This window comes from Crocodylus siamensis, chromosome 15 (genome assembly GCF_052110815.1).
Source record: "Crocodylus siamensis isolate JL-2025a chromosome 15, ASM5211081v1, whole genome shotgun sequence".
Classification (NCBI taxonomy): domain Eukaryota; kingdom Metazoa; phylum Chordata; order Crocodylia; family Crocodylidae; genus Crocodylus; species Crocodylus siamensis.
The window spans coordinates 44646260-44671805 of record NC_143409.1 but is presented as its reverse complement, the minus strand read 5'-3'; the positions used below and the strand labels follow the sequence as shown (position 1 = coordinate 44671805).

At 47.5% G+C, this 25546-nt stretch overlaps 1 protein-coding gene across 5 annotated transcripts in view; it reads right to left on the bottom strand.

The window, feature by feature from the left end:
* Positions 1-25546, bottom strand: part of CELF6 (CUGBP Elav-like family member 6) — a 140973-nt gene that overhangs the window by 17238 nt on the left and 98189 nt on the right. For 4 of the 5 annotated variants that reach the window (XM_090030176.1, XM_090030174.1, XM_090030177.1 and 1 more), the window contains 3 exons: positions 24186-24266; positions 22994-23137; positions 10462-10617 (listed from right to left, as the gene is read on the bottom strand). In XM_090030176.1, coding sequence (XP_089886302.1) covers positions 10490-10617; positions 22994-23137; positions 24186-24266 — 353 coding nt within the window. In that variant the 3' untranslated portion in view covers positions 10462-10489. The remainder of the gene's footprint in view (positions 1-10461; positions 10618-22993; positions 23138-24185; positions 24267-25546) is intronic. The other variant, XM_090030178.1, reaches the window with a different exon arrangement.

Sequence of the window (25546 nt, the reverse complement as noted above, 5' to 3'; positions counted from 1 at the left end):
TCCCTGACTGATCCGCTCACATGCATGGCAAGTGAGAGGTAGGCAGTCTCACCATGCTTTAACTCTAGTGCTTTAACTCAGCAGTGTAAGCCATAGCCCTCAGGACCTGGCATGCCATGCTCCTTTTAGATGTGAGAGGCCATGTTGCCAGGCTGAACAAAGCATGCTGGGACTGGCTGTCGCTCCAATCCATAACTTCATGTTTCTACCCAAAGGGAAGTTGCAAGTCATGTATTTTGCAGAAATTAGATGCAGCTGGTGGCCTCTGGCTATGGGCCAACATTCAGAACTCCAGTTTTACATGCAGCAAGTGAAGAATCCATTGCCCAAAGCATGCCAGTCGGAGAGGGAAACATGCTCTCTCTCTAGCTGAGCAACCAGGACAGGGGAAATGAAGTCAAACAGTTGTCTAAGCTTGGTCATGACTTTGCAACCTACTGACCAGCAAGGAGTAGCCAGATGTATTGGGGTTCTCATGCTTCCTAGACTGCAGGTAAAAGTAGCTGAAGACTTCATGCTGTAACTAGGTTAAAAGGCTTGATCATGAAAGGATGGAAACATGAATCGGACAAGGAAATCAGGTTGAATAAAATGAAGTAAGGTTACTCACCTGAAGCTCTCTATCACTGTCTCTGAAGTGCCCACCCTCAGGGATGCAAGGCACAAACCCTACTACCATGTCACCCAGATATATGGCTCCACAGATATGCTCACTGGCAGAGCCCTTCCACCCATTCAGAAGAAGGGATGGAGATGGTAGAATGTAAGCCAGCAGCAGAAAGACTAGTTACAGGTGTGTATCCTTTCTCTACCTGGGACTGTCTCTGCAGATTCTCACACTTGGCAAACTGACTAGCAGCTAGTAACCCACCGGAGTAAGGCTGGGGAATAATCTTTCATTAAACAAAGCTCAGAAGAACTTTCTCTCAACATCAGCACCTTAGTCAAGACAGTCTTGTGTGAACGGCACTCAAGGCAACTGCTTTGTGATGTCCAGCGTTGCAGGAAAAGTGCTCTGGGAAATTGCCTGAAGGCTCCCTGACCAGTTGGCCATAAATCACTGCTTGATCTGGGTTGAATCCGGAGTCTAATCTGTTTATACAGCCTCTGAACAGAAACTGATTTCCTCTTAGGCTTGTTCTGAAATACCACCAATAACCCTGAAAATCTGCAAAGGATTTTGTTCTTTCCAGGTATAACACAATACCCTCTCAATACCTGATGCATGCAGCTTTGCTTCATCTGGTGAGTCATGATGTTGAGGGAAGAAAGAGACAGAATTTCATCTTAACCAGTCTAAGGGAAATCACTTCGTGGAAGTATTCAAAGCATGGGTGCAGTACTGTATTATCCTCAGCAGATGCCATCAAAGGAAGATAGCCATAAATGTGTGTCTTTTACCTTGGCCACATATCTGCTTCTCGGAAAACAGCTTTGTAGGAAAGATGGTAAGGAGAAGCCCTGTCAGACAGGCTCAAATGAAGGGTCTCTGAAGCTCCTAACTGATTCTATACTGATGGATAGACATGACCTACCCTGGAGTAACCTTTTTATAATAGGATGAACAAAAGCTGGACTGGAAGATGGAAATCACCGAGGGCTCACAGGCAACAGCACACATTCAGACTCTAGATGTGATACTACAGAGAAAAGAAATTAATGTGAAAAACTGGTGTGAGACAGCAAAATGACCCCTGTTTTGCTTTACTTTTCTGATGACCCAAGAAAGCAGCGGGATTGGTCAGAGGAGTACAGGAGAGGCTTATTTTAGTCTGTAAGGAATAAACCCAAGAGACAGGCAGGATCTCTGCCAGCTCTTACACAATATGGAGGTTATTTGACGTTGTCTTCAAAGGCAAAAAAAAAAGACCACCCCCAACCATCTTGGATATTCAATTGACTGAAGAAGGCAACAGACACTGACAGTGATAGCCATGACTCTGATTTCAGTCTAGTGTGTGGCCTGTTTTTCTCCAGCAGGTAAGGGGCTCCAGGAAAGACATGGTAAAGAATATGCACCCTTTCCCCAAAGCACTACAGCTTGCAACCCGAGTCATGTATGATGTGCATGTCATGCTGGTTATATGATATTTGTTTCTCTCTTTTGTCTGGATGAACACAACTCCTAGACTCCATGGAGGAAAACACTACAGAAGAGCTAGGTATCATTTTTCAAGGTTGGAGAGCCAGCCAATGTTACATAACTGTACCTGGTCATCACTACCTAGAAAGCTGCCTCCCTCACTCCCCGTATCTTATGCTGGAATAAGATTGTCTTAATTTTTATCATTCCATACTCCAGCATACTTTCCCTAGGTCACAGAAGGGAGTGAAGCCAGCCTGGACTAGAAGTCTTTGGCTAGTGTGAAGAGTCCCTTGTTTATATGAACAGTCTTGCCTGGTTTCTGACCCTGAAGAGACTTTGTGACCTCTCTCCCTCTGACCACTCCAGAGTGTTGTAGTCCTGCCAGAAAGGCCCATAGCACCATTTAGTCTTCCTTTAGTCCATTTCTTCCTTTGCCATCTCATGGATGGTGTGGTTTCATTTCCTTCTGGTAAGGGAAAAGGGGAAGCTTCTGCAAGGATCATTAGGGTCATCTGATTCCTTCACCACCTTTCCAGACTCCAAAGATCATTCTTCAGACTTGTCACTAAAGAGGAAAGCAGGCTTCAGGGAGATGCAGTGAGAATGCTCTGGAGATGCGTTAAGTACAGTTCACTTAGCAGAAGTCCTCTCAGGGGAATGGTTTCTGGCTGGATAGCCAGACAATGTCCTTTGTGCCATAGAAGCCCCAGGGTATGATAAATGCAAGCGGTCTCTAGGAGACTCTTGAGGGGAGGGAGAAATCCAAAGATCAAGACTAACTATAACCTCAGAGCCATCCTGGATACACATTTTCAAGGTGCCAGGAGAGGAAGGATGGTCCTCTCTCCCATCTTAGCTCTGGTCTTGCAGGGGGGCTTATAGATCTAAAAGCCACTGAAACGATTCCTCTGATCCTATCTCAGATGTCACTAATGCTGCCTTGATGGCCCATGGATTAAATCTGAGACATCAAGGCAAGAAGTGCCAAGGGAGATCTTCGGCCTTTGGGATCTGATGATGTCAGGGGAGATATTCCACTCCCAAGTGAAGAGTTTGACTCTGAGTTCTACACAGAACAAGGGCAGAGACAGATCACACCATTAGTGACCGGATCCCAAAAGGCAAGGGCAGGCACTCCCACACCATCAGTGGGTGCTTGGAGCTGAGCTCTCCATGGTGCCTGGTACTCATCTAATAGAGAACGCATGGGCCTACACCGAGACTTGTTAATGGAGAAGATGGCAGGATCATGAAACAGCTGCTTTCTCACTGAACCTTCCTTGGCCACATTGGTTCTGAGATGGATCCAGATTGAAATAAGATCAGTTCTTTGGAGGCCACTGGTGTACAAAAGCTGGACAGAATTTCAAGGCATTTTCCATTAATAGATGCTTAAGCTGTCATTCCTGACTGAGGATAGCCTGGGGATGAATCTAGCAAATGCGCAAAAGGAGCACCCTTCTCCCCTGCATGGCCTGTTATGGACACTTCACTGTAAGACATGAAGGTTTTAAATGGGTACTGAGCTGGGTAGTGAAAGAATGTGGACAAGAACACCATGGCACAGAAAGGAACTACACAGTGCACCCATCCAACCTGCTCTATCACACTAATTGCACTATTACAAAACTGAGGCAAGTCTTCAAAATCCACCAGCAAACATGTGAAATGATGTCAAAAGACAAGGAAAAGTGGAAGTCCAAGTCCTGCATGAAGATGACCTGAATGCTAGTCCTGAGACTACTGGGGATGGAACTAAGGCTGGTTAGAGGGAGGTTATAGTGGAAGGGTCTGTCACAGCCCCCTGTGCAGCCTTGTACCAAACATGTTAATCAACAGGAAGTTGGGCAGGCAGCCCCAAAATGGTCCAGGGCTTGCAATGCAAAGGCTCACACTGGTGAGGAACTGCCGATGCAAAGTCAATTGCTGTTGTCATCACTCCACACCATTCTTTGGTGCTTTGTTGAGATTTAAAGAGACACCATCCTCTGCCCAAAGAACTGAGCACCTTCATAAGACATGTGAACTAAACCAGCTGACGATATGCAAAGGGAAAGCCAGGCGAGGCATTAAAGCAAGACAAGGTGACATGCGCTGTATTTGAGAGTGGTCTGCTTTGTGTAGTTCTGGCTTGTTTGAAGCAAGCACTGAGAGTGGGCAGAGGGGAGGAGTGAGGAGCACAGGACAAGGCAGGGGGGGTCAAGGAAAAGATAGAGGGCACATGGCGTATGTAGAGAGGTCATGTTAGGTCTGGGGAGAAGGTTAAGAAAGTCATGAGGGTAAGAAAGAAAGGAAGCCAGCTTGGAAGAGAACTGGCACAGCACTCAGGGCCTGGTGGGCATGATGACCTTGGTAAAGGACAACATAACAGGGCCACAGTGCAGGGTTTACCATGGGTGCAATGGGGGATGAGACAGGATGTAGGCAAGGGCAGATCATGGAAGCGGGGGAGGAGACAAATTGAGATGCTGGAGGAGAGGTGAGAGGAGCTACTTCTCCCTGGAGAAACTGTATGCAAACCTTGGCCAACACCTGACATGACCCTGCCCAAAACCATTTAAGGTTTGAATCACTTTGGTCACATTTTCTTTCTTGGGCCTGGGCGCAGAACTGCTGACGGAATCCTGTGCTGACGGCACTCCCGGCCTCAGGGGACCCATCACAAACATCGGCTGGACTTAGGGGCCCAGGCACTGCTTCCTGCCAGGGGCTGGACTGGGGTTATGGTGATCCCTGTCTGCAGGGACACAATGTCCCATGAGGGGGCTTGGCCCATAGCCTGGAGTGGGCTGGGTTCTCCCCTGGGTTCAGCTGCTAATAGGAGGAACACAAGGCTGAGTTCTCCAAGAGCCCCGATGGAAAGACCTGTTTGGAATCCATGGACACAATCAAGTGTTTGCTGCCGGCTGACAGTCCCTTGTGGCTAATATGAGCGCCCATGTGCGCAGTCAGCTTCCATTTGACCAAACACTGATGTTGCTCTCAGCAGACAAGGAGCTGTAACCAACCAAACGTGATGCTCAGAGCCTGGGAGTGGGGGGACAATAAACACTGCATGCCCCCTCCCCACCCCAGCCACACTTTCCCCCAGTGTGAAAATGCCTTTGATGAGTAAGGGGGTGTGAATCCTTTTCTGGTACCCAAGTTGAGGTTTGGAGGGCCTGATTTTCAAAAGAATGGAGGATCCTCAACTCCAGCAGAAGTTAACAGGAGACACAGTTTTCCAGTTCTTCTGAAAACCAGGCCCACAAACTGCTTTGAAAAGCTGGTCTCCTACAAATATATGCCTCCAGATCACAGGCTGATTTTAAAACGGGCCCATTATTATCACGATGTGGATGCAGCATCTTTCGTTCTGAAGGGTCCTGTGTAAACTGGACCTGACTTCTGTCTGAGCCTGATTTCAGTCAGCAAACCAATCACAGTGTCCGCAGCTTTTGTGTCATTGTGTGAAACAAATCGCTGCATCTTGTATGCAAGTGAATTTCAGGCACTGGCTTGCTCATGGGCCGTGTGCATGTTGTGCGTGCTTCAAGTGCGTCAGCTTCAGATGTCTCCATTGGACATCTGTCGGTCACACGGTATTTGTTTCTCTCCTTTGACTGGATGAGCATAATGCTTAGAACCAGGCCCCTGGCTGAGTATGAAATTGGCTGTGCTTTCTTGCCTCTAGTCCCTTTAAGATTTGCTGTTACCTTGCCAGGAAATTAGCTGGCCAGGTTATCTGCGGAAAACAAATGCAAAATGGGCACAAGCAGAACTGAAACCAGCTTGTCTGAACATTCACATTAGTGCTGGTGAATAATCTGCTGCAGGATTTGCCAAGCTGGACAAGACTAAATGTCAAAGAATTGAGGATCTGGCCTTCTCTGTCAGACATGGTGTTGTTTCATCTAGTCATCACCTCTGCAGAGGAACGCAGGTATTCAACTGGGGCCAGCGGCAGCACATGACTGTTTTGGGCAAGGTGCGAAGGGGATTTTACCTGGGAAATTCAAGTCAACAAAATCAAATTACCTAAACTACAGTCTCTTTGGATGGGGTTGATGTTCTAGGGCACGCCTGTCCAGCTTCTGCGTGGCTGGGGGCCACAGGCTATTCAGCCACATGCTTCAGGGGCCACATGCCATTTTATGCCATCTGAGCCAGCCTGCACTGCGTGGTGGGTGTCCTCCTGCTGCACTGCACTTGTCCCCTCGCACTGCGCCACACGGGACCACACTGTGCAATGGCCGACCCCCACTGCATCATGCTCGTGTCGTTGCTCAGTGTGGAATCCCCACGTGCTCCCGAGCCCGCTGGCTGCCGGCTCCCTCAGCCCCGTGGGCCATGCCCCGTCCCCAGAGATGGGGGAGCCTGAGAGGCCACAGGTTAACCCTTGGGAGGCTGTATGCAGCTCCTGGGTCACCAGGTGGACAGCCCTGCCCTAGGATCAAAGTGATATGAGCTCCAAAGGGCTTTGCTGCTAAGCCATGTTTGAAAACAGCACCTCCATTGGCTTGGAGCCCTAATGCTGTGCTGATTACCACCACTGACTGATCTTCTATCCCAGTTGCCCCTGAGGTCACCGTGGTCACCCAAAGCTACATGTCACACCAGAAAAAATGAAGAAACAACATAAGACTTGGACAGAAGACTCCACAGCATGGAACACAAAGGCCATGGGACCTGTTCTGTTCTGAGAACAAACCCAATGACACTGATGGGAGGAGTATGCACCCATGGCATGGAGTTTGCTCCCCTCTCTGGTGATGTGCTTGGAACTGACCTGCTCATTGGTAACCGACTCCACTCACAAGCAAACAGTCATTTTGCATGTACCACTTCATTGTGTCTAACCTGGGCAAGGGGTAAGTAAAAGCTCAGACTCATGCCTGCAAATTGCACTGATGCATAGCAGAAACTAATCTTTTAAGGCATACAGAGTAGATCAGGCATAACTTTCACTTGCTCTGGAGCCAACTTGGAAGTCTCAGGTCACAGTTTTGAAAGATTTTGGTCTTTCAGGGATAACTTGGAAAATATTAACCAGCGTTTCCTTTGTGTGTGTCCACAGACCCTCTGCTCTGCTGACCAAATGGTAGATGGGTAGAAGAAACAGGTTTCCAGAGCCAGACAGCAGGACATTTGTGTGCCCCACTGGACCATGAGACAGGTACAAAGCACCCCGGCCAGCTGAAAAGCAGGAATGTAGTGGTGAGCATGGAGTCAGCAGCATATGTGTTAGCAGTCACTGAAGCCTCTGATGATATGTCTCTGGGCAGTGGCTATTAGCCACAGCAGCATGTGCTGTCTCATATCCTGCCTTAGAAAGATGCTAGGATAATAGGAACAGTGACTTTTCTTGCTGCCTCCCTTGTAATTTTTTTCTAACCTGCACAGAAGCCTGAGTTCACCATACATAAGCCACTGGGGGAAGCAGACCAGCTATAGATATGGACAGTGTAGACTGCGTTGGATGGCTGGGACCATGGCCTTCCAATAAATCTGGGGTCTTAAAAGTTCCCAGTGTTGTTACTTGCTAGTCTCCTACTCAGCTCTCTCAATACACCTTGCATCTGAGCTGCAGCAGCTTGGATATTCCACTCCTGGGGTCCCCATACAAGTCTGCTCCCATCATAGTGACAGCTACGTATCCCCCATCTCCTCATAGTCCAAGCCCAGGAACCATAGTCAGCTCTCTCCATGCATCTCTTCCCTGACCTGTAGCTCCATTTTCTACTCCACTGCTCCTTTCCACCTCCCTTGCCGTTGACCCATTCCCTGCTCAGAGCCTGCTAACAACACCAAATTGTATGGTGCTCTAGCAGTGTACCCACTGGGGACTACAATTTCAAAGCTCTTGTTGATGTGCCTTAATCAGATTTAGCTGTTCAAGTCTCCACAGCTGACAGTCATGCCACAGTTCTCCTCTCCACCACTGAGCCCTTCTTTGGGAATTAGTTTTCCAGTTCAACAATGTAATTACTTTCCTGTTACTTTTCCCCATTTACACAAAGCAAGGGCAAGAGTCAGGTGTCTTCTGCCATGTTTGATTAGATGCCACCTGGGAAAGACATTGTGTGACAAAAATCTAGCGGGACTTGTTTTCTACAGTACATTCAATTGTTGCTTCATGTACAAACCAGCCAGGCCAGACATTATGAGCCCTTGGGCATTAGAAGCTCTTCTCCAGGCAGAAACACAGGAAAAGCTAAGATGAATCAACTGAAGTTGTAAAGGAGGATTAAGCCACAGAAAACAAAAGCCAATGTACTTCTGAATGAAAGCATGCCATGGGAGGGCTAGATGTGCTTCAACAGATATGTGGTAGCATCATGTCTTTGACAATTCGTCTTCTTTCCTGAGTGTCTGACTGCAGCATCTTGTAAGAGCCCCAAATGAATGGGCTTCAGACTTCTGTTTTCTTCTACACTCCAGGCTCCCTACCTGGACTTCATCTCCCATCATTCAGCACCTGCCCTAGCCAAGGATGGAGACTGTGAGAGATGCAGTTGGACCGTGAGGCCTGAAATACAGCTCCCATCAGCCACTCTCAGCTGTGCCAGCATTTTAGGTTTTCTTCAGCTAAAATATTTCAGATTTTGATTTTTCACTAAAAATTTGAAATTTCCTGTGGAAATCTGCCTCCTATTCCCCTCCCACCACTTTCCAACCAGTCTTACCCAAACTGCCCTTTCTCCTGTGGGGAAGAGGGAGTCCAGTATGTGCAGGGCCAGTCTATAAACACTGATACAAATGCTCCCCAGAGGCTTGTAACAAGATGGTAGCCATAACTCCCCCTGGTTATTACTGCCTATGCTCATGATAGTCATCAGGGACAGGTTAGGCAATAACTGGAGTCTGCACTTCAGATGCTCAAACAAACAGGCTAAGGCCATAAGCTCAAAATCATTCAAGAACATGCTGTCTTGCTAGATTTTCCCCATTGCTTCCTGTTTCTACTGAGAGGGGTATAGAACAGAACAGAGAAACCCAAAGTGCCTGAAAATAAATTAAGGGGAAAAAAAAAACGTGGACAGAGCCTTTCAAAACCTGTGAGGAGGCTAGGGGGCTGTCTTCTATTTTCATTTAGGATGGAAGGTTGCTGGACAGGAATATTCTGGTTTTTATACTAGTGCGGGGTTCCTCTAGCCTGTATGAGTTTTAGGGAAGAGTCAGGTGAAATCTTAATTTATCCAGTGTGATTCAAATATCCTTAGATCGGGCTTGCCTTTTGCTAAACCCAGTACCCTTAGCAGATGTCTCTGGCTGGAAGGACCTGGGGGAGGGTGGGGGCACCATTTTGGGAGGGAAAGGTCAGGCACACATTCAAACGAAGGAAGATCCCAACCAAACCCTTGGATCCAAATGCCGCCCCATTCTTTCTCTCACTTGAGTTCTGATCCACACGCTGCAGCTTCAGCCCATCTCCACTTGGAAGTGGCCTCAGCTGTGAGAGGGGGTGGGGAGGAGACATCCACAGTCTGACGGAGCGGTGAGAATGGGTGGCTGGTATGTTCCCCATGGGGCCAAGTAAAAACCTAGTGCTTGTAACCTAGTGCTTGTCTTCTGGAAAAGAAGCAACCCTGGGAAAATAGTGAGCTTCTAGTCCTCTCTGTGGCAGGATCCCCTCAGCTTGTGTGTAAGTGCATCACTGCCCTTAGCTAGATCCTGCAGGTCTTGTTGCAGTAGGACAGATGTCCCATGCGTTCCTAGACAGCAATGTCTTGGTTGCGTTGTGGCCTGCAGGCAGGCAGGCTGGCTGGCTGGTGGTTGTGCCCTCTGCCCACGCAGGCAGGCATTGTTAGAGCAGCACCCGATCGGGAACTCTGCAAGTCTTTGGGGCTGCACGTGACGCCTTCGAAGCACTGTGTGGCCAGCCGCATCAGCAATGCTCTCTAGCATCTGTAAATCTCCATGTATATTGAAAAGGGGGGAATGTGTCAATCTTTGTTTTACAGATGAGGCAACTGAGGTCCAGAAAAGGGAAGCGGCTTGCTCAGCAGAGTCAGGAACAGAGCCCAAGTCTCCTGAGTCACCGCCTGGTGCCCTTAGTCCCTGGACAACACTGCTTTCTGCTGAGTTAAACCCAAGACTACCAGGTCGAAACAAATATGCTTTCTTCCGCAGAGCTGAAAGAGCAGCTCTGTGAACCAAGGGGTGGGGAATCTGGGGAAGGCTGAGCAGGTCCAGTGCTTTCCATCAGGTGGCAGCGCTGTACAGAGCAACAGAAGCCAACCCCATCGAGATGCGAGCGAAACGGCAGGAGATGCCGTACTGTCCCCTGGCTTCCTGGCAGCAAGCACAGATGATCTGGTGAAAACACCGAACTCTTCCCCCACACGCTCCCCCTTGTACCACAGTCGGGGCAGTCTGGCCTGCCAGCCTCTTACCTGTTTGCAGGGCCAGGGTGAGCAGGGGTCAGTAGGGTCTGTTAGCATCTTTTGGCCGCTTTAGTTGGACCTTTAGCCTCTTCATGCCGATCTGGAAGCCGTTCATGGCCTGAATGGCTGCCTGAGCACTAGTTGGATTGTCAAAACTGACGAAACCTGGGGGTGGGGGAGGGGGTGAAAGGGGTGGGAACGGAGAAGGAAGGACACAGGTCATCACCAAAAGCACCAGAGACCCTGTCCTCTCATCACACTCTCACTCCAGGCATCCAAAACTAACTGCCAGAAAAGCACAAAGGGGACTGCCCTAAAGGCTCTGGTGCAGAGGAGAGAGAGGGGAGGCTGGGGAAATGGTGACTGCGGCCCTGGGGCACTCAAGGCCTGGTTACCAGGTGCCCCCAAAATCCTGAAGTTGCATTAAAAAAAAAAAGCAGACGCAGTGTCTGGTTGCTGATCGTTGAGCCCCGATGGGTGTGAGCAGCCTGCAGCCAGGCCATGTGCGAGTGCCAAAGGGCCGAAATCCAACCTGACGTGCATGTGAAGCCTCTTTACTGGCTTCTCCTTGCTGGGAACTCTGCTTTCCTCCCTGCCCCTGGAAAGGAAGCCATTTTGTTTCCTTCCACCTCTCTTTCTTATCACCATGCTTCCTGTCCTTCTTATATCTCCCCTCCGCACGCTCCTGACCCCCATATTTTTCCTTAATCCTCACATTTTGTCTCCACCTCCTAGACCTCGACTCTCTCACAGCATCCCTCCTGCTTTCTTCAGTGTCCTTTTTGTACCCCACACCCCCTCAGTGTCCTGTATTCCTCTGCACCATCTGAGCTTCCCCAGCTCTCCTCTATCCGCTTACAGGTTCCTAACAGTAAAGTGCAAGAGGCAGGTATTTCTACTACAGATCGCCAGTGGAAATGTCAACCACCTTTACGAGGGGCAATCTCCCTTCTACGTGGAAGCTATGGAGAAATGGCAGCTGTCTTCAGTGAGGGAAACCTGTAGCTTCAGTCCCGTTTAATGTAATGTTACATGATGTCTGTTTGAGAAAGGGCAAATGTTTGAGAGTGGTCTGCCAGAAACCAGGACACCCTGAGAAGCCACATCAGTCCCAATTTTCAAACCATGGGCACCAACTGTTTATACCTACAGTGTCCTGCTTCCATTATAGAATAACTCCCACCCCTGGATAATGGACTGGCAGAAGGGGCTTAACACACACCACTTTAAACCCAAAGCTAAAGGCTTTCCCTTGCCCTGTCCTTGTTACAGCACTTAGAGATGGAGGCCTTGAGCCAAGCTTGGTTTTAAAGCCAAGAGTTTATGCTTCTCTGACAAAGGATGGCTGGGTTTGGGAGCCAGTCAGAAAATCATGCTGCTGCCCTGTCAAACCGTTGCCTCTGTGCTGGAACTGGGAGACCTGAACTTTGGAGCATCCTCCTCTTTCTTTTTTCCTTTGGTTGTTGCCGCTGTATCTCCAGCTCCTCAGACCAGAACACAAACGCCATCATGCTGTGAAAGAGGCTGAATGGCTCTACTCAAAGCAGAAAACAACCCAGGAAATACAGCCCATTTCCCCATGATTACAAGCCCCACCATCACAAGGGCAATGGATACTTTAGTGATGGCTCCCCTGAAGTTTTGAGGGCTTGGCTCAACCAAACCTTTGAACGAGAGGTGGGCCCACAGCTGAAACCCCAGATACAGAAGCTACAAATCATGAGATTTGGAGCCAGAACTAGGCTACAAATTTAGCAAATGGCTCTGACCTTTATGGAGGTCTCAGCCAAAACCCTGGACATGGAAACTTGAGCTTCCAAGGGACATGAGCTCTGGGAGCTGGTTCTCTGCCTTGAATCATCTGTTAGCATTTATCATAGGACAAACACAGGTTGTGCAACATTTGTGCAACGTTTTTCTATCACATTGCATAGAGGTAGAGATGACACAGGGCACAAGGCAGTGAAGAACCAGGGCCCTGGAAGTGACGTTTGTCCCTTATAAACACAGCTTTGATATTCCCATACCCACCTTCTCTGGCTTCATCCGGTATCAACCCTGAGCATCCATATTAAAGAAACCCAGCCTTTGTCCACAACTGCTCTCTAGGACAGCCAAGAACTGCCCCAACACGCAAAGCAACCCCACCATCCCTCACCTGGCTGCCCAACGGTCTCAGCTCAGCCCTGGAATTGCAGACAACAGTGCACAGTGCTCAGCACCTCATGGAGATGCAGTCCAAGATCCAAGTGGCTGCCTCAGCAGCACTGCATATTTGAACGGCCTCTGCCTGTCACCTTATGCCATATTTTTTCCCCTCTCTTGGCTAACATCTGCTGCAATAAAAATGTAAAGTGCAGCAATAACTTGCAGACTTACATCAAGCCTGGCAGCTCCATTTGTCCCAGCCCCTTCTGGGAACTGACAGCAGGGCCCAGCAGGGGGCCATTTTAATTGAACGTACCATTTTCACATCTTTGAAAGGGAGCGTGTTGGGGGAACGGATCCTTTTCTCTCGATGGGTTGCAGGTGGCCACTCTGTAATTATTTCCTCATTTCCTTTTAGCATCGGAAAGAGGCTCCATGGAGCTGCAGCAGCCATTAATGGAGTAGAGCTAGGGGGACTTCAGGAAGAGCAGCAGTGACTGCAATGTGATGAGAATCACAGTGCAGCATAGCCAGTCTCATCACTGCCAGTAATTACTTTGGCACAATCTTCCAGATAAAGATCCCAAAGCACTGCACAGGCACTAACAAATGCTGTTTAGGCATCCTACCTCTATTATCTGCAGCTTTGGCAAACAGCATCCAAAGAGGGGACATGGCACATCCAAGATCACGCAGTGAAAAAGTGGCGGAGACAGGACCAGAACTCAAATCTTATTACAGTCCTGTGTTTAGATCATCAGGCTGTGTGCTGACCTCAGGGAGTGCACCAGTAGGAGCCCTATTACTTTGGGGCAACTCTTTTCAGAGACAACAGTGAATACAAGTAATATGGGAGCAGCTCAGAAGGATGACACCCACACTGAGTTGCATGGGGCAGCCACCGGTTCTTCTTTTAATCTGGCAGGGCATTATTGGTGTCTTGCATTTGTTCTGGGGCTGACACAGCATCCTCATGGTGTGATGCTTGTCAAGCCATGTACCGATGTGTGTATGACAATGCACCATGGAAAATCATGCTCGCACAGTGATATGGTGACTCTTGCATGGTAGGATGGTCCCATGTGATCCTCTGAATGTGCAACTTCAGCAGGAAAGAGTGTGGCTAGATTAGCAAGAAAGAAAGAAAGCCAGGGAAGGAGGGGGTAACTCCACATCTAAAGGGTGATACCCTATGCACAACCACAGCAGAAACAGGCTCCTTTGGATCTTCCAGGGGAAAAAAGAGATAGCAAGATATTGCCATAGCAGCAGAACATAACACTAATGACTACCAGTGCACAAAGAAATACTGTATGGGCCTAAGATAGGGGTGAGAAGAATTAGAGGCTAGGTCACCAGCACCCAAACCTGTCACCTCTACAGTATGGGTTCAAGTCTAGCACAGGTCACTGGCAGCTGGAATGTGTCGCCATCTGCCCAGGGAACATTGCGAGATTCAGCATTACTGCAGGCTTGAATCAGCAGGTTCAGCAGAGACCTGACTAGACCTCCAGCATGATCTACCTTCTTGCCCTTTGAGGTAGTCACCCCAAGGAAGGGCTGGGACATTGTGCCAAGACAAAAAAAAGGTAGCAGTGTTTGTGTATGCTTAACCTGCCTCTGACCATGTCCTACTTGCCTTGCAGATCCCTAAGGCAATTCAGCCTCTAAGTCTATTAGCTTTGCAAGGTCCATAAACACCACTACCACACACGAAACCTCCAAGATGGTCCTAACTCCAAGCCCAAAAGACCATACAAGTATAAAGAGCCCTCCATACTTTGACAATTAAATGAAGAAAAACAGGAAAAGAGGACATTCTACCTACACAGTCCTTAAATACCAGCATACAATAGACTAAAGCTACTATATAAGAGAAGCATGTGCTCCTCTAGGAATTTCACCTGTACAGCCAAATCACAAACAGCAAATGCGAAAATATCCAGCACTGCAAGAGGGTAGTATGGAAAATAAAAATTACTTACCTGCAATTCTGCTTCTCTGAAGATATGATTCGCATGACAGGATCTCAACTCCTCAGCGTCAGACTGGCATTGCTCCCCAAGGTCTGAAAAGTTATTTTAGCCCTGACATGCTATGGTAGCAGTGCTGTTATTGGCTGTCATATGCCACCCTGCTGAGCTTCATGGCCATCTTTTGAATGAACAGGTCAGTTCTGATTGTGCGGGAGGCAAAGTTCCCAAAGGGATGTCAGTCACTAAAATGATCCAAAGCTTGCCTCATAGGGGAAAAAAATTAAGGGAGGAAATGGACATGATTTGGTAAAGGTATGAGGTAGAGGGATAGTCCTTTCTGAATCATTTGAGCAAAGAAGCAGAATTACAGGACTGTCATTACTCCTTTTCTGAAGATACTGTCCGCTGGGATTCTCATTGCTGGAGGAGAAGAAACTCAAAAGATGCCCCAAAAGAAAAAAAGAGGGAGCCTGGCTTCAACAGGCAACAACTACAAAGTCAAAGCCAATGGAGACAGTTCTTATAAAACTCTCTCTAGTTACGTATCTGGGGTGGGGGCAATAAGATCAATATCTGAGGTATTATGGATGTGTCAGACAAGAGACTTCAGAGACCTGGCCAATCCCAGTGAGAAACATCCTGAATGGAAACATTTTTGGGTGAGAGTCTGGACTCTTCTGCCTTAGAAACAAGTTGTGGAGCAGGAAGGTTAAAAAATCAAATGCCCTCCCAGAGGATAGATCCTATGGGTAATGTTTTGTGAGTGAGCTAAGAGGACCATCTGGTTGTTCTGCAGATATCAGTAACAGAAACATCCTTGAAGTGGGCTACGGAGGCTCCATGGTATTGGACTGAGTAGGTTCTCCCATAACCCTCTAATTTTAGACCAGGCTGGTCATAGCAGTATGGGGACTGATCAGACATGTATTCACGCAGAATCCTTCTCAAGAAATGCATGGCCTGATAAGTTGCTGTGAGGTGAAGCAAACAACCAGGTGAACTTTCATTTGATCATATGATCACTGAGAACCTTTTAACAGTGAGCAGATGGAGGAAAGCTCTCAAAGGAACCTGTGGGTTATAGGAACAATGTTACCGGCATTCACGAGAAGTGGAACTCCAGCGCTACGCTGGAAAGGAATTGTGGGTGCACCCACAGCCCTACCTCAATTTTATGCAATGTGGTGCAAAGTGGACACATCACGATGGCTGAAGTCACCCAGTTGGAGAGATGAATCCACCATCTCTAGGCAAATGACTTTCCATGCAGGATGGTTAAATGTACAGGAACTGAATGGTCCCAAGAAAGTTCTGTCAGCTTTGTTGAAATCACATTCATACCCGCTAAAAGACAGAGCTTTGTAAGAGGTTGGACGATCTCAAAACTGTCAGGCCTGCCTTTCATTAACAATGAGAGCCTGAAATAGGTACCCCACTGCACCCAGTTGGGATCAGTCTGTAAGTTAGATTTAGGCAGGTAGGGAAAGAAGCAAAGCAGGTTTTGTGCAGGTTAAGTAAAAGGCCCACTCAGGCCTGACTGCAGCACACTACAGACTCACTTCACTTGGAGTTATAAAGTTCTCTGAAAAGCGGTTCTTACATGCTAAGAAAACTTAGGGCACCATTTTAGAGGCATCATGGTTGAAGATCTCTCCCCTGTGAGGAGCCATATTGCCAGGAGAGGACTTAGGAGTGGGGTCCATGATCAGACTCTCAGCCTGTTGGATCTTGTTTGGCCATCTGCAATGGAGCCGAGAACAGTTCTTGTCTGGATAAGTACAGAGCTATTAAGACTACTGAGACATTGTTCCTCCTATGCTTTCCCACCAGTGTACAAAGATGTGTAGTGGGTGGAGCCGTCCCTTGCTAACATGGCCTTTTCTTGATGCTGGAAATGTGAAGCCAGCTCCCAAGGTCTCCAGAAAAGAAAAAGGAATGATGGAGGATGGACCCCAGAAAGCTGAGAGAAGTGACAGGGCTCTTTGTGGCACCAACATGGGTGCTGAGGAGAGTTAAGGGAAGCACCACATGCCAACACCACAAATATCCAGACACTGAAGTGGGCATCAGTGCCCAGGCAGACACCAAGTAACCTAAAAACATGGTGATGAAGCCCTAGGGCCAGTGATATGTTAGCAACAAATCCCAGGAGCATGATGGGTACCTGTGCCCCTGGAAAGAGTCCTGATATGCTGAGAAGCCAACACGCACAGATCCCAGAGCATCGAGGGGTCCTCCCATCGCCAAGAACACAAGCCTTCAGATGCTGACAGGAAGCATGGACACACCTAAAGCAAAAACCTCTTCAGCATTATTTAGGAACAGCTCGGGCCAGCAGGCAGGACTAAATCCAGCCATGGATCCCCAGAAGGATACAGAGGGTGGCTGAGCAACAGCCAGAGGAGTTTTTTACCCTTCTCTGGCATTGCAGGTAGAGTCTGGAACACTTCAAGGGCAGCTGACAAACTCCAGGCCTGTAGTCTGTTTGTGATCCTGCCTGCCGAAAAGCACTGAGCACTTGGGGAATTCTGCCAGTCTCATGCTTGGGGGCTGAGACCCTGGAGCAAGAAGCTGGGCAGGGGGTATCTGCTGAAAATGCCTGTTTCTTTAAATGCAGAGCTGGGCACTCATTTACAGGGACAGAGGGCCACAAATGACTATAATTATCTGTCAGTGGTGGCAGTCCCTCAATAAGAGGATGACAGTCTTTCTGTAAATAGGGAAGTTATTGTTAAGTCCAGAGATGACTGAGGAGACTGATTTGAGATCTGCCTGTTTGACTGCAGATGTGGCAAACAGTTCTGGAGGAAGGAGTAGATCCTGGCGATGTCAAGTCCCAGGTCTTTCCCTTTGTCTCTCGTGTCTATCTGCCTTCACAGTGAGGCAAGCTGGCTCAAAATGACTGATGACTTGTTGTACATAATGGTGGCATCGGGGATGATTCAGTGCTTGAGTCTCCCAGGAATTGATGTTAATATTGCATTTCTTCAGATTGGCTTTGAATGTGTCCTTGAATCTCTTATTTTGACATCCTAGAATGGTGACCGTTGGGGAGCTGGGAGTATAAAACCTGGGAGCTGGTTGGCAGACATCCTTATGATATGTCCTCTCCAATGGAGCTGGTGCCATATAAATATGGTTGCAATACTGGTAGTATTCGCTTTAGCCAGAATGATGGTGCTCATTCTTCTGTATTAATATAGCGGATTTTCTGATGACAGAGTTGATGATGATAATGTTCCAAAGCTTTCAGGTGTTTCTGACAGGTCATCCAAGTTTCATACCTATACAACAGGGTAGGGATGATAACACCCTGGTGGATGAAAAGTTTGGTTTGGGTCCTGATGTCATGATCATCAAAGACGTGATTTTGGAGACGTCCAAAGGCAACAGTGGCAGATGTTATTTGGCGTTGAATATTGTCTTTATGTTTACTTTTTTGGGAGAAATGGTACCCAAGTAAGGAAAATGCTCAACTCCCTCTAAAGATTGACCTCTAACTGTAATACGTGGAGGAGCAGTTGGCTGATTTGGGGTGGGCTGGTAAAGTATCTTGGTTTTGTGATGTTGACACTGAGTCCAAGAATTTAATGCACTTCACAGAAACCATTAAGAGTGACCTGGAGCTCTTCAACTGAGTGGGCACATATGACATAAATGTCAGAGTATTGAAGATCAGTGATGGAGGTGTTGGTTATCTTAGATTTGGAATTCAACCAGTTGATGTTAAAGAGATTCCTGTCCATATTATACTGGATGCTGATGCTAGATGGGAGCCTATCAGCAATGAATTATTATCTCTGTTCCACTGGTGTCTAGAAGCCTTAGTCATGGAAAAGGACCCTCTGGTGCCAGGTGATGTACTAACCCTGAACAGAATGACAGTCCCTGCTCCAAAGACCTGAGAACGTATCCATCATGGGCATTCTCAATAGTGGCACCATGGTCCCCTGCTGGGAGTACACTGTAAGTAGAAGGGGAGGTAAGTCTGGATAATGCCAAAGCTCTGGGTGAATTCTGCACTGGCCACTTTGCAACAGGGAAGCGTTAGAATTCATCCATTGTGATAGGTGTGTAACATGCTAACCCAGCTGGATAACCACCTCAGTGCCTTCATTTCCCTTCTCCAGAGCAGAATTATTTCGCATTGCTCTACCATGTTCCCCTGGGAAGCTTCACTCCGTAATTCACTGGAAAAAAATACAGAGCTACTTGCTTCACATATTTTAATCCAGCCACTAAAGGAATCCTTGTCACTAAATCCACTGAACATTACCAGGTACCTGCTGGCTAGATACACCAGGGAAAAAACAACAAGGCATCATTGCTGCTAGTGTTGTAGCCTGAAACTGTATTGCATGAATATGTCTAGAGGGGGGCTGTAGTCCATAACATGCTGGTCTTTGAACCAGGAAGTCCTTGCAAACATGATGGGACACTAGGCTCCAAGACTCTAACACTCCTCTATAGCTGTTTCCCTCTCTAACCTGCAGGGATGGCATGTGTGTTACTAGGAGTATATGGGTGAGTGTGTGCTCTGTGTATATCAGTGTCTATGGATCTGAGTATGAAGCATGACTGTAACTATGATTCATGACTGTGCAGGAGTGGAAGGGATTGTGGCTGCAGAGAGGGATGTGATTACAACTCTCAGGGTGAATGTGCACTGGTTTGTGTGTGAATTTTCACCAGCACGTGGATGACTTGAATGTATGCGTGAGAGTGGGGGAAGAGGTGACACACTGGGGAACAGGTAACAAAAAGGAGTAGCAATTAAAGTAATTTTCCCACCCTTCCTTCCCCAATTAATTCATATTTGCACAGTGCTTCCAAAGTGTTGCTGTTAATTTGGATGATGTCTGTCACCCACTTACCAGCCTCCTCTAAACCAAAAAAACAAGAGATCTGACTCCGCCATGTCCCCTTATACTAGGGAAGCCATTTTGGCAGCAATGAGTTTTACCCCAAGCTAATGTGGGGTGCCTTCCTGCCTCTCTTTCTAGGTGCACTCTTCCAATGCACCATCAGTCACATTGGCCCAGAGTGACAGCAGGGTTTCTGCTAAGCCATTCAATCAGGCTCACTCTAATATAGGAACAGAGAAGCAATGATTACCAGCTCCTGGTATCCTACCTGGTAACACAGCCTGGTACTAAGGTCACCTTCCTGTGCCTATCACTCTCATGCTGGGGTCAGAAATATCCGATTTACTAGCTGTCATGGCTTGCTAGTATTTCCAAGCCCCAAACCAATTGAAAATGCTTCTAAACTTTACCCAGAAGTTCCTGTCAGCACCAGACAGCTAAACAAGGAGTGCCAGAAAACTCATTCATCCAATCTGAGGCATCCTGGCAGAGCCAATGGATATAAGCACAGCTGCTGGAAGTTACGGGGTTGTGCCTGGCCTGAAGGAGCTCTGACAAGCTGATGGCAAGACTGTCTTCTGCTAGAACCATGTGCTATGGTGGTATAAATTGGTGTTACCCCACAGTAGTCACAGTGATTTACACCAACTGAGAATCTGGCCCCTCAAATTTTTAATGCCCATCTACATGACCATCTAAACTATCCAGTGCCGTCAATGAACCACTTCACTGCTGGTAGGTAGGCCAAGTTCATCAGGCCAAGAGGTATCTCTCCTTCCTGAATGCTGTATCTAGGCATCTCAAATGGCTCAATGATTTCAACAAGATGCTAAGAGAGGATGAACTGGAAGACCATCTGCAAACTAGTGTGTCTACTGGTTATGCAAAACAATATACTGGTCCGGTGCCCAGGTTAGCAGCTATTTAAATTAATCCAAAAGGATGTAATCCTCCTAGAGCAGATGTCTGAGGGTGAATAGGTCCATATTTCACAATAGTCTGATTGTAGAGCTGTATCTGAATATAGCTGTTCTTTTGCACCACTGTTGAAAACAAAAGCAGGTGAGCCCATGCATCACATTATTTGACAACCATCTTGCATGTCAAATGCTGTGCAGACTCCCAAGGCCTCTCTGGATCACTGGCCTGGTTAGCAAAGAGATGAGATCATCAGGCAGAGGCCTCCTCTAAGATAAGTCCTGCAGCTCTCACTTGCATGCAGAAGGCCTTGGGTTTTAAAGTCATGGCCAAAAGATGCACAATACTAAGAGCTCAGATCTTAGAGGATGATGTGATGAGTCAAGTCTGAGAGGAATCAAACCTGTGGCTCCAGGCAACCTTGGCACTTCCAGACTCATACTTTGTCCTTGAGGATGCCTGCTGCCCTCTGGGGCAGTCCTGGGACCTTGTCACTGCTGTCATGAGGACAAGATCTCACAAGACCATTGCTCCTACCACCCTGTGACCTGTAAGCTGAGTGCTTGGTAGGACTGGGTGAAGGGATGTGATGGTAAAAAGTGAGGAAGCTTCCAGAAAGGCCGATGAGTGGAATACGAGATAGCTGGGGAGTGTTACATTACTCAAAACCTGAGACTTCTCACTCCTTTTTTTACTTCCTTTCTGTGGCCCTGGCTCTTTTCACTCTGGCTTCCTAGTGCAGCTATCATGACAGAAAACAAAGACTTAAAATTCATAGGTGTTACTTACCTAAGCCACTGTGAGAGCTTATTCAGCACCCCTGTGAGGTATTGCTGCTGCCATTTTACAGGGGGAAAACGGATGCAGGGTGCCTAAAGCTGTGCCAACACAGTAAACTTAGCAAGCCCAATAGTGACGTTCTCCAGCTTGTTGCACTGCCCCCTAAACCAACAGCAGTGTAGTGCTTCAGGGGAGTTAATTAGCACTGCTGAGAGACAGATCTAATTAACCTGTCCTTAGTGTCATTCAGACATGGCTACCCAGCTTCTGGTTTAGAAAACAGTCCACCAGGAGCAGCCCAGTGTGCTGGAGGACACTGCTTTGAAGCACAGTAAGTCTGTGCTACAGACATGGTTTAAAATACAGAGAGGTCCCACAGACAGTCTGCAGAAGAGCCAGCACTTCAAGCCTACTTCCTGAAGGCCCAAGCTAATACCCCTAACCACTGGACCAGGCTCCAATTGTGCAACTGGAGCAGACAGGTGAGATGAATCTGTCCAAGTGAATATGCATTTCTTTTGGCATTATAGTTTGTTATATCTGTTTAGTCCTTTGATGGCCCTAAAATGGTTTGAAGCTTCAGCTAGTATAAATTAGCTCTATTGACTAGAGTGAAGTTACGCTGATTGGCACCTGTTGAGAACCTGGCCAAGCATGCTTGTTTTTCTGCATACCTGATCTTGTTAGTATGGAGTGTGGTTCAGAAAGACTTTTTGCCACGTCTGTCTCTTATATTGATCCTGGACACAAAATTGCTTGCCTCTTTTATAATGTAGACAGCATCACTGTCTATGCATAGGGCACGACTAATCAGGAAATGTTACAGTGAATAACTGGTTGTCCCTGTTGACTCAGCAGATCCTGGCATGGGAAAAATATTGGGTTAGAGAGCCAACATCAAGGTGTTCCCACCCTTTAAGCACAACGTTACCATGAAGGGAGCAGGGCAAACATTTGCCCACACACAGATGCAGGATCTTATCTTTGCCCCAGATCTGCTGGGGTGTGAACAGGTCTGCCATTTAACTGTAAAAATGTCTTGTGTTACTAGAACAACACCATGGGGTCTGGGATGTAGTGATCATGGAGGCCTGTGTCAGAGCAAAAAGCAGGAAAAATATGAGGTCATTCTCTGGATGGTGCTATACCCTCTAGAGGTAAAACTGGACCATCATCAAACCTGAGAGCCACTGTGCTCATTCCAGTTTACTGCTGGGTTACTTACCATTTATTAATCCCAATCTCATCATTGTACTAGCAGTCCTCCTACCCCCTTCCAGGTCAACTTATGTGCTGCACTCCACTTCCTACAAGCCACCACTGCTTCTTGCTTCTTTAATAAACTCTGCTGGCCTCAATAGGCTGACCCTAGGGCTGATGGGAACTGCAGCACTTTGCTTCAGGCAACCCAGTTTGGAGCAGACCATTGACTAAAACTGCAGTGTGTGAGATCTCTTTAGGGTCCTGGCACCTATAAGGAGAATGTACAAGGACTTATGGAGAAGTGACTGAGTCTGGTCCCTTAAGTAGTTAGTCCATTCAGATGGGCTTCCAGCCTGTTTCCTGGATAGCCTGAAGAAGCAAATAATGACAGTGACTGCAGTGGGGTTTTAAAGCAGTAACTGGCACTGCAGGATCTAGTCTCTGCCCCTATCATTTCAAGTGGCATCAGTACACAGGTTTTGTGTGTGACTGGCAAGCTCCCCAGAATAGCTCAGATTTGCCTGCAAGTCTTAACGTTGATTGCCTGAAGCTCCTTAACCAAGAGACTAGCCAACTGTCCAAAACAACCAATGCGGCTGCTGCCAACCTCCTACAGGGAAAAACAAAACAAGCAGGCACTCTGGTACTTACCAAAGCATTTACTTTGGTTGGTGGCACGGTCAACAAAGACTTTGGCAGAGATGACATTGCCAAAAGGCAAAAACATCTGCATGAGCTCCGCATCTCCGAACTCCTGGGGCAGGTGATAAATAAACAGGTTACAGCCTTCGGGACCTGGGATAACACACATGCACACACAAAGGACAGCCACACATTAGCAAAGAGGCCACACGTGCCAACCTCCTCTTTCTCAGACTTGGGCAGTATACTGCCTCAGTTATTGCAATAAGCATCTTCATCCACCTATTCAGCTGTCTAGTAAATCACTAGTGTATCCTTCTGTCATTCACCCACCTTACCATCCATCCCCCTCACCCCCATCTTTTAAGCTGCTCATTTCACCATTTCTCCATTCACCCCTATGGCCCAGTTATTCCTTTGTTCTGTTGATGTACCAGTCCATCCAGTCATCTGCCCCCACACATTTCTCCCATCTCTAAATCTTTTCATTTAATTGGTTTTGTATTAGTTTCTCCATCCAAAAGTCACTTAGGAATCCAACTGCCTCCTTTCAGAGCCATCAATACGTCCATTACCTTGTTTCAGTTTCTGTCTGTTTTCTCCCACCTTCTTACTTTTTGTCCATCCAATTGTGGGCTATGTCTATTCCCCACTCCTCTGTTTTAATACCACTCACCCACATCCACTTATCTTTCTTCTCATTCACCCTTTTCCTTCATCTATATCTCATCCAACCATGAATCTCTGGAATCATATGGAAATACCTAGCATATACCAACACATACTATTGGTTATCTTCCTCCTCTAAAATGAGACTGATTTCTAATAAGCATCTCTGGTAGCAGGGACCTCACTTCCCTTACCCTAATCTGAAGAAAAAGACATGAACATTTCTTTCCAAATGATTGAGACTATTCCTTTAGCTCCTGCTGTGGAAATGCTTTCTTTCAAGCCCCACTCTGTTAACGAAGGCCACTAAGTCTAACAAAATTTACTTACCTTTCTTTTTGAATGGGTGTTCTCTTTCTCATATCTATAACTTTATTGATCAACAGATCTAATGATTTCAATGCCCCGCGGCCCCCAGGAGAGCAATACAACTTTATACAAGATCGGTTAATAGGCCTGCACAAATTAATCTGCCTTTGTTTATTACGGTAATAGATCATCCCATCCCCTGCAGAAGATTTCACCCTCTTACCTTCTCTCTGCTGCTGTGGAATGATGGGAGCTTGCTGGGGAAAGGCCTGGCTGATAGGTGCATAGGCTGCTGGGTATGCTGCTGGAACAGACAAACAAAATGGTCACGCCTCAGTGCCCTGTCCCACTTGGCTTTGACAGTACAGCCTCATGTCACAAAGGTCACCCCCAGCAGATGGTTCTGCGACACCCAGACAAAGGGACTGAAACCCTGTGACAACAGCCCCAAGTGCTGGCCTTCTGAGCTTGGCTCAGCTTGTAGGACTTCTCCCAGGAAGCAGCCTCTTGCTTAGTCCTATAGCCTCCCAGTTCTACACCTAGGAGAGGGCAGGGTGGGATGCATGCAAGAGAGATCTGTACCAGTTCACAGATTAAACCCTGCTTTATTACATGGAGATGGGGTGGGGTGGAGAGCCAGAGAAGGGCAGGATGGAGGACACTGGAACAATGGGAATGAAAGCACCCATGGAAGACATGTTCCTGTAAAACCTGTAAGACTTCCAAGAGACTCTTTGATTTTACCTTCCACCTGGAGCTGTGCAGTCCCTAATAAGCACCAGGGGACACTATTCAACACCTCTCTCCCAACTCAAGCTAGGGATCAATTTATGCCCCCAAAGCAGCTCATCTGTTTCTACCTGATACCCTTGGACCAGCTGCATATCTCGGTGAGGTCCGCTGGGCTGAGTGTCCATTTGTTCCAGCTAGGCAGGGCTTTATATAGCCCAGTTAAAAGGGCATTTATTTGCAGAGCACTTCTCGCACTTTACCAGTACAGACTTATTTCTGCCCAGTCCACGCTATTGCTCCCCCCTTGCTCACTCTGACACTGACCATGAAATGAGTGGCTCCAAGGCAGTTTGCCTCAGGTGCAAGATGAATTAGTTACAGGGACAGAAAATGGCAAGACGTACAGGCCCTGCCATCCCCCATTCCCAGAAATGGCATCCAGCATTTTTGAGGCTCAGAATGGCTAAAGACTCCTCCTCAACCTCCTGGAGGACAAAGAAGGCAGCCCCTTCATCCCAAACCATTTGCCTGCCAGATCCTATCTGTTCTCAACTGGGGAGGTCCAGCAGCTTAATGCCCCATCTACAGGGTCTTTCAGGGACAAAAAGGAGGCATCTCCTCCTTAAGGTCCTTGCAAGCGTATCTGGGAGGCCACCTTCTCTATTTTTCTCTTTCCAGGTCCCATCAAATCAGAATCCTTTTTCCTCCTACATTTCCATTACCCCATTGCCCTCAGTCACCAGCTTCCCTCCATGTGAACATTCCCTGCTGCTGGTAATGTCACAGCTATCGATATTAGATTGGAGCCTGCCTGTTGGTTGTATGGCAAGGCTAGCTGTCTGTGTGTTTAAA